At 48.9% G+C, this 9,570-nt stretch overlaps 1 protein-coding gene across 1 annotated transcript in view; it reads right to left on the bottom strand.

Moving 5' to 3' along the window:
* ALDH1L1 (aldehyde dehydrogenase 1 family member L1) overlaps positions 1 to 9,570 on the bottom strand; it is a 42,471-nt gene that overhangs the window by 32,655 nt on the left and 246 nt on the right. The window contains exons 2-4 of the mRNA XM_006763235.2: positions 3,808 to 3,959; positions 1,796 to 2,030; positions 827 to 992 (exon numbers count right to left, since the gene is read on the bottom strand). Coding sequence (XP_006763298.1) covers positions 827 to 992; positions 1,796 to 2,030; positions 3,808 to 3,934 — 528 coding nt within the window. The 5' untranslated portion in view covers positions 3,935 to 3,959. The remainder of the gene's footprint in view (positions 1 to 826; positions 993 to 1,795; positions 2,031 to 3,807; positions 3,960 to 9,570) is intronic.

Genomic DNA, 9,570 nt, shown 5'->3' with positions numbered 1-9,570 from the left:
CCATCGCTGGCTGGCCTTCTCCCGCTGCACCACCAGCAGGCCCGCACACACACCAACCCCTTTGGAGTCAGGTCCCACGGGGTCTGCCTGCCGGCCAAGCATAAGTGTCCCTGATATCAGTCATTCTTGTCTCTTCCTCTGGTAACTGAGTTTTCTTCTCTGAGTGGAAAAATCTCAGTCCACAAGGACCAGCCTTCCTTCCCCCACAGGCCACAGCAGGAAGCCTGTGACTGAGGCTAGCCAATCAGAGTACCCCATTATCCTGGTCAGTGATTGGCTCAGTGTGATCACATGACCCCCAAATCAGCCAATCAGCCTTCTCTGATTTTTCATTCATGATTTCTAGGAGAAAGAGGATTTCTCTTCCCCTGGAGCCCAGAGGCATAAGCCTTGAGGTACCGGTGACTTTTTTTCCTCCCATTTGGGGGCAGTCAACCTAAGAATGAAGCTAACCAAACAGAAAAAGCAGATTTAGGGTGAAGAAAAAGAGAGAAATAGAATCTTAGTGACATGGCTTAAGCCTCTGGATTCAGCCATGCTTGACACCATCCCTGCCTTTAGTCTTCTCTATTTAACGAGCCCAAAATGTCCCCGTTTTGGCTAAAGCTTTTTAGTTTGGTTCTTGCCGTTGTAAGCAAGTCCTGCCTAATACAGTATATTAAATGTTCTAGTCATGCCTCCTTGAAACTGTGAAGTGAGAGCTCTCTCCCTCCAGAACCCTTGAATTGGGGGTACACATTCCCAGCCAGCTCCAGGGCAGGCTGGGCCTAGAAAGGGTGTCTGGGACAAACAGGCACATGTGGCAAGGCCAGCTCCCAGTTCTTACCATCCCTTTGATGCCTTCAGGGAAGAGGAAGCGGTTATACAGAGTGCTCACGGTGTCGTCCGGGAGGATCTCACACTCCCTCTGGAGCAGGAGGTCCCCGGTGTCCAGGCCATCATCTGCCCAGAAGACGGTAAACCCCCCTTTTTTATCTCCGTGAATGAGGGTCCTAGGGAACAGAATGAAACTCTGAGTCTAGCAGCAAGGACCACAGAGAAGGACGACTTGGGAGCAGCCTGTATAGACCCTGCCACCCTCCAGCACACCCTCTTGACGCCCTCCCCTCGACCCCTGGGAGGATCGATGCCTGTTCTGGGGAGAGTGGGAAGGAGAAATAAAATGCTACTTATTGACACCAACCAGGCATTGTGGTAAAAGCCCGATATGCCTCATGTAATTTAATCTTCCCCACTGATGTAACAGGCATTGCCCCCTTTACAGACAAGGAAACAGATCCAGAGAAGTGAAGAGATGTGGCTGTAGAATTCCAACCAGACCAGTCTGACTGCAAACCCACTCTCTTCCCATCTTAGCTGTCTCCCCACCCTGACTACTCATCTAAGCTACCCCACCTACCAGACACATCACCGTTCATTGTCTTCTTAGTACTTCTCATCACCCATCTTTATCTCTAAGTGGAGTGCTACTGAGAGGGTGGCAGTGGATGAGGTTAGAGCAGACCTCTGGACACATCACCTGGTTGGTGGTCCTGGTAGCCTACTGGGTGAGGCCCCTGACTCACTGTCTCTGAGACACCGCAGCAAGATGGGATCATGACTGCCCACAATGAAGCTTACTGTGGGAGTGCACAGTACTTAGCGAGGCTTATCCCCGTTCTCCTGAGTGTTCTTGCTGATGGTTAACACTTAAACCAATCCGGTGGGTGGATGCCATCTGGCAGCACAGCTAGGCACCTGCATGGCTAAGGGAGGATGACGATCCAGGCAGAGGGGGCTGTTTTTGCCACCTTACCAGTTGATGGCCGAGGCCCCTCGATGCCGGGGGAGCAGACTTGGGTGGTAGATGATGGAGCCATGGCGGGGGGCATTGATGACCTCCATGGGGATGAACTGGCTGCAGAAGGGCAGGACGTTGAGCTCAGCACCCAGAGCCTGGTATTTTGCCACCACGTCAGGCAGAGCCTGTCCTTTCTCCCGCCAGCGGGGGAACTTAAACACGGGCACTCCATCCTTCTCAGCCTCCAGGCCTGTGGGACAGGGAAGGGGAAACCGGCCCCTTTTTGCACCCACCCACACGTGGCCACCTCTGCCTTCCCAGCAAAGTAACTCCTGCCTCTTCTCTCTAGGCCTGTCCCTTTCAGCCTTCCCCATGGCCCAGCCAGGCTCCACCCCACAGCACAGAGCGGGCAGCACTAGCCAGGAGTAAGGTTCCAGGGACTGCTCTATCTGGTCTGACTTCTGCTGACAACCAAGAGATGACATCTGAGCCCCTCCCTCTCCCAGACTCCCGCCTGACCCCCAACGGCTGGCCTTTTGCCCTCAGACAGCTCCCCAAGGCCTCACACCATGCCCATCACCAAGTTACTATTTCTCCACCCTGCTCTCTGGGGAGGGGTCTGGAACCTCAAACCACAAAAGCACTGGCAATATGGGTGCAGGAGGGACATGGCCAGGCTGGAGAGGGAGAGGAAAGGAGGGGAGAAGAGGGGAGGGGAGGAGGGCTCCTTCCTCTCTGTGAGCATTACCCCAGCCTCACTTCTTCACCCCGAGAAGCAGCTGAGTCCTTTTCAGTCTTCCCAGTATCTGCCTAACTAGCCTCAGTGCACACAACCCCCTCTTGCTGGTGTTGGCACTCCAAGGTCCAGTCCCAGCCCTCATGCCCCTCTCTCCACCCTGTTACCATCCCCATGGCCAGCACACCCTCCTCACAGGTCTGAATTACAGCCACCCCCCAATTCCAAGTGTTAGAAGTCACAACTTCTCCCCTCAACTTTCCCTAGCCTTAGTGGTGGCAGCTGCCTCCTGCAGTCACTATACCGGCACCTCCAAGTTCTCTTTGCCTGCCCCTCTTTAACACCCACTGGACACCTGCTTGTACTTGATCCTCTGTTCACTCTGATGTCTGGCCCCTGACTGGACCTGGCCCACTTCTAGCCTCTCCATCTCTGTATCCTGGCATCCAGAGGTGTTGAAGGAGGGTGGGGTCAGTGTGAGCAGGCTGGGCGGTGCCTGCACAAGCTGTTCCCACTGGGACCAAGGGAATACTTCTGTGTGCCATCTGAGGTCAGGTCAAGTAGCAGCCCCAGTCTGGGCCCAGGCTCAGGAGCTGGTGTCAATGGTCACTTCGTGGCCGGGGCTGGGCCCAGGCTAGGTCATGGGTCAGATCTAAGAATGGGGCCTGCACTGCTGTCTGGGGAGACTCAGCTCTTCCTTATGAACCAAGCCTGTGACTGGTCAGCCCCACAGGCCCCTTTCCTAAGCCCGGCCCCCTGTGCCATGTCTGTCAGGCCTGAGAAGACCCGAGAGTGTCCCCGGAGAGTCTGTGAATCTGAGCTGAGGGCACTGCATCTTACTGGGCTGCTGAGTTCCCCCGCTCAGCCCCTGATTCTCAAATTGCTCCTCCTAGAGCCACAGGCATCAGCATCACCCGGGAACCTGTTAGAAATGCAAATTCTCAGGCCCCAGTCCATCCCCCTGAACAGAAACTGCCAGGGTGGGGCTTAGCACTCTGTGAGTCAGCCCTGCTCAGTGGTGGGGACACGGTGATGCCTGCCTGGCATCCCTTTCAGGGCCTGGGGGCTAGGGTCAGGGAAACATGGAGTCACCAGACAGCAGGGCTGGGAGCAGGCGGAGTGCTCCCGTGGCTCTTCTCCAGGATGGAAGCCCTGCCTCACAGCTAGGTGGGGAGGAGGTCTGCAGGGTCACCCGTGGCCCCACCACTGGATCCTGCGGGCTTCTGCTCCCATCCACTGCTGCCTGCTTTCTTGGACACCCCCATTCCCTGCTCCTAGACCACCCACTCACCCAGGGGGTCCGCCTTCCCATTCTTGTCTGGGACAGTGAACACGCCTACGACCTCATAGCCTTCCTTCCTCAGGTGGCAATAAACTTCCTGGCCAAACAGGCTCTGCCCGATCACTGCGATCTTCATGGCAGCAGGGGTGGGTGGGAGGAACCTGGGGAAGGAATAAGGTGGCAGCATTAGAAAGGGCTCGCTGGCCTCCAGCAAGCCGACACTGGTCCAAGTGTGGCAGCTGCACAGCGCCTCACATGCACCCCCTCCCCCAACCTCTCAGTCCCCTTTCTGGGGCTTCCTAGTGGCGGCCACTGCAGGGAGACCAGAGGGAAAGGCTTCCGAAGGGAAGGGAGCAGATTTTAGATGTTACAGTGGGGGAGATGTACAGAGATTGTAGAATTAGGGATTCCTACTTGAACCCCTCCAAATTGGCATGGAACATTGGGCATCACGTTCCCTGAGGTGTATTTGAACATATTTCAGGTACTAACCAGTCTGTGACCTTGGTCAAGTCACAGAAAGCCTCAGTTTCCTCGCTCGTTAGTGAGAAGGATGTTACGTGCCTCAAATGACTTTCAGCCTGTAAATGAGCCAGGAAGCAGCAAGGGGCCCTGGGCCTGGGGGCCTATTACCTTAACCTCACAGAAAGGCACACGTGCTGGACAGGCCCTGAGGACTGAAGGTGTAGTGGAAAGTGGGAGGAGGAGGGGGTGCCACTGGCCAAGAAGAAGGAAAATATGTGGAATGACGCATACCTAGATCATGCAAATGTCTCCAACGTTTGCTCATTCATTCACCGCGCGCATATCTGTAAAACCTATTATTCTCCTGGCACATTGCTTTAAATTGTCCATTCACAAAATCGTACATATTTTACAGAAAATTTTATGAAAGTAACAAGCTTCATACATACAGAAAAATGCACAAAGCATTGGTATGTAGCTCAATGAATCCTCACACCCTTATAATCAGCACTAAGAAAAGGAATTACTTCAGAAGTCCCCAGTAGTGAGCCTCTTCCAGACACTACACCCCACTTAGAGTAAAGGAACTTTTAACAATATCAAATACTTTTGCCTATATATCTTTTTCATTTATATAAATGGAATCATACATTGTAAGGTTCTGTGGATTTATCCTTCCTTCAGAAAAATGCACAAAGCATTGGTATGTAGCTCAGTGAATCCTCACAAACTGAACACACCCTTATAATCAGCACTAAGAAAAGTAATTACTTCAGAAGTCCCCAGTAGTGAGCCTCTTCCAGACACTACACCCCACTTAGAGTAAAGGAACTTTTAACAATATCAAATACTTTTGCCTATATATCTTTTTCATTTATATAAATGGAATCATACATTGTAAGGTTCTGTGGATTTATCCTCCCTTCACATTACCCATGTTGCTGTACTGTGCTCATTCTGCTTGCTGCATAATATTTCACTGTGTGATGGACACACAGGCATTTATTTATCCACTCTACTGTGGGTTGGCATTTGGGTAGTTTTCCAGTTTGAAGCTATTACCAACAGGGATATAAAGATCCTGCCACATGGTTCTTCCTGCACATAGGTACACATTGCTGTGGGATATGGACCTCGGAGTGGAATTCCTGGCTCACAGATATGAAAATGTTTGGCCTTAGCCTACTCTGCCTGTTTCCCAAAGTGGTTGTACCAATTCCCACTTCCATGTGCTCTGCATTGCAGCCTTGTGCCTTTTCATCTCAGCTATTTTGCTAACATGAAATACCGCTGCAGAAGACACTGTTAAGAGAATAAAAAGAAGCCACAGAGAAAAACCATTTGCAAAAACATATCTAATAAAGGTCTGGTATTCAAAATATACAAAGAACATATAAAACTCAACATTAAAAAAAAAACAAACTACCCAATTTAAAGATGGAGGAAAGACCTGAATAGACATTTCACACACACACACACACACACACACACACACACAAGATATACAGATGGTAAAAAAGTATATGAAAAGATGCTTAACATCATATGTTATTAGGGGTCACAAATTAAAACAATAATGAAATACCACTACACACCTATTAAAATGACTAAAATCCAAATCATTGATCAATACCAAGTACTGATGAGGCTGTAAAGCCATGGTGGGAATACAAACTGATACAGCCACTTTGGAAAATAATTTGGCAGTTTATTAGGAAACTAAACATACTCTTTTCATGCAATCCAGCAATCACACTCCTTGGCATTTACTTAAATGAGTTGAAATTTTATGTCTATACAAAACCTGCACGTGGGAGTTTATGGTAGCTTTAGTGTATAATTAGTAAAACTTGGAAGCAACCAAGATGTCCTTCAATGGGTGACCGGATAATAAACTGTGGTACATCCAGACAATGGAATATTGTTCGGTACTAAAAAAACCTGATCTATCAAGTCATGAAGAGACATAGAGAAACCTTAAATGCATATTACTCAGTGGAAAAAAAAAACAATATTAAAAGGTTACACACTGTATGATTCCAACCATATGACAGTCTCAAAAGGGCAAAACTCGAGGGACAATGAAAAGATCTGTGGTTGCCAGAGGTTTGGGAGGAAAAGGAGGAATTAACAGGTGGAGCACAGAATTTTAAAAAAAACTGTTCTAAAAAAAAAACTTATCTATTAATTTAATTAATTAGATAAAATAAAATAAATCTAGCTCTATGGTTCACATCTTACTCTAAAATACAGTTCAATTGGGTTTTAAAATATTTAAAACTAGAGGCCTGGTGCACAAAATGTATGCATGGGTAGGGGCCCTAGGCTGGCTAGTGATCAGGGCCAATCGTGGCCTTCTGGCTGCTGGCCAGAGCCTTTCTTCATTCTGCACCACCCCCTGCTGGTCAGTGCATATCATAGCAAGAATCAGTCTCCCGGTCGAACTCCCATGGCGACAATTTGCATATTAGCCTTTTACATATATGGATATTAAATATAGGAAGAAAACATTAAAGTATTAGAAAATGCTGGTAAATTTTAGGCTTTACAAGCCTGACACTACACAAGAAATGTAAAAGAGAGTATATGACAAATTTTCATACATGAAAATTTTACATATCTCTGAAACAATTTGCCAAATGAAAACTGCCAATAGACAAATAAAAACATATTCAAATCACAAGTAATCAAAAAACGTAAACTAAAACAAGGGACTATTTTTCTCTTATAAAATTGGAAAATGTTTACAACAATAGAAATATCCGATGTTGGCTAGGCTATGGAAAATGGACACGCTTATATACTGCTGATAGTGGTATATGATAGACAACTCAGTGCACTGATAAAGTGGTCCAAACTCTCTGGAGGAAAATTTGGCAATAAATATCCAAATCCTAAAAATAATTCTTCTGACTCAGCAATTTCACTTCTAAATTATGGTTGGACAAGCAAATAAAGACATGAGTATTTTACAATAATGAGACATTCACACTATTTAAGCCATGCTGCTGTTAGAAATGGCAACATAATCTGTTTCACTCCCAGAAATTTATGAGCTAAAACACTGAAACAAGTAACACATCACTATGACTTTTAAAGTATATGTGCAAGCACCTGTGTTTGTGTACTTGCCTGAAGAATTCAAACAGAAATGTTAAAAGTCACTGGGTGGAGTTTTTTGGATCTGGGGTGTTTTGGGGGGTCAGAAGGAATGACTGCATTTATCCTTTTCTTACCAGAATGTTGTTTGGTTTTTGTTTTTGCTTTTCTTCAATTCTCACTCAAGGAGATGCTTTTATTATTATTGTTGTTGTTGTTGTTGTTGTTGTTATTTGAGAAAGAGGAAAAGAGAGAGAAATATCCATGTGAGAAAGAATCATCCATCAGTTGCCTCTCCTATGTGCCCCAACTGGGGATGGAATTGGTAACCTAGATATGTGCATTGACCGGAAATCGAACCCTCAGCCTTTTGGTGTATGAGAGGATGCCCCAAACAACTGAGCCACCCAGCCAGGGCTTCTTTTGCTTCCCCTTGTATTCCTTGTGGAAAACAGGACATGTATTCCTTGTGGAAAAACAAAGGGGTACAAAACAATTCCTTTGGAAGCAGGCAGAGTCTGGTAGCCACCAGGTGAGGCTGTTGTCACAGTTGAGGAGTGGTGAGAGGGGGTCTCAGCTAACCATTGGCCCCTGGCCCTCCGCGAAGAAAGATCAGGTGCAGCAACGGGAGGAGCTGGGAAGAAGAGACAACGGAGCCTGGAGCCTGCGTGGGCAGCCTGGCAGCCTCCCAGCCTATGCCTCCTTTCAGAGTTGACACTGGTCAAGGTCCTTGCCTAGGCGGTGGTGTGTAGGGACGCTGTGGGCTGCGCTGGCAGCAGTAGGAATGTAACTGCTTCCCAGGTCTCCTACGCCAGACCCCACCCAGGACTGGGACCCCAGACCCTGTGAGCGAGCGGAGCTGTGCGTGCAGGAGAGCAGCTCCGGGTCACGTGTTATGTTGTAGCCTCTGGCCCACCAAGGAATGTAGCTCTAGACCAGGGCAGGGCTCAGCTGAGCTGCCAGGCGGGCAGCCTTCATTCCCCCACAAGGTGTCCCGTTCCTCTAATTGCCAAATGGAGGGTCCAAAGCTGATTCCTCTCCAGCAATCAGCTCGGCACCTGGCTGGCAGCCCAGCCCACTCGTCCTCCTACAGCCAGGGTCCCCTGAGGGGGAGGGGGGGACCTCTCCCAGGGCCCTGGGCACAGGGGACAGACCTAGAGCAGGGTTCTGAGAGCACTGGAGGCTGTAAACCTGGCTTCACTGCGGCCAATAGCTTTCATCTCCGAGCCTCAGTTTCCTTGTCTCTATAAGGCAGTGGTTCTCAACCTTCCTAATGCCGCGACCCTTTAATACAGTTCCTCATGTTGTGGTGACCCCAACCATAAAATTATTTTCGTTGCTACTTCATAATTGTAATTTTGCTACTGTTATGAATCGTAATGTAAATATCTGATATGCGGGATGTATTTTCATTGTTACAAATTGAACATAATTCAAGCATAGTGATTAATCACAAAAACAATATGAAATTATATATGTGTTTTCCGATGGTCTTAGGCGACCCCTGTGAAAGGATCGTTCGACCCCCAAAGGGGTCGCGACCCACAGGTTGAGAACCGCTGCTATAAGGGCTTGTTTCCCAACATTGTTGCAAAGGTTAATAACCAATTTTCACAGAGGGCCTCCTATGGCCAGATGGTGCATAAGCTCAAGGAATTCTCAAGCAACCCTAGGAGAGTGGTACTATTGTTTATCGCCCTTCTCAATTTCAGCCCAAGAAACTATGATTCCGAGTTTAGGAAACTTGCCTAAGAACACGGAGTAGGAGGGAGTGGGGAGGGAGCCAGGGCCCACACCTGTTAACCTCCGGTCTAAGAATACTTGTAAATTCCGTCTCTGCCCACCTAGGCAGGCGGCAAATGAGGGGCCCCAACAGGTCCGGGCGGGCCTGGACTCGGAGCGGGGCAACCCCAAGAACTAAGTCATGGGGTCCAGGCTCCTCTTGCACAGAACCAACAATAGGGTGATTTGCACCGTCCCTGGCATGGGGCACGGCACTTAGAAAAGGGGGCACGTTGTCCCTCTATCACGCACCATCCCTGTCTTGCTCCTCTTCTTTTTCAAACCTGCAAACATGGTCTGTAACGCCCACCCAAGGGGCTCGAAGTCCTGCCCAGGGACCCTACCCAGCGCCCTGCGGCGGCCCGTTAGCCTAAAGACCCCACACCAGGCTGGAGGCTCCGCTGCCCCCAAGGGAACCCCCGAACC

Source organism: Myotis davidii, unplaced genomic scaffold (genome assembly GCF_000327345.1).
Source record: "Myotis davidii unplaced genomic scaffold, ASM32734v1 scaffold78, whole genome shotgun sequence".
NCBI classification, from domain to species: Eukaryota; Metazoa; Chordata; class Mammalia; order Chiroptera; family Vespertilionidae; genus Myotis; species Myotis davidii.
This window is presented reverse-complemented; position numbering and strand designations above follow the sequence as displayed.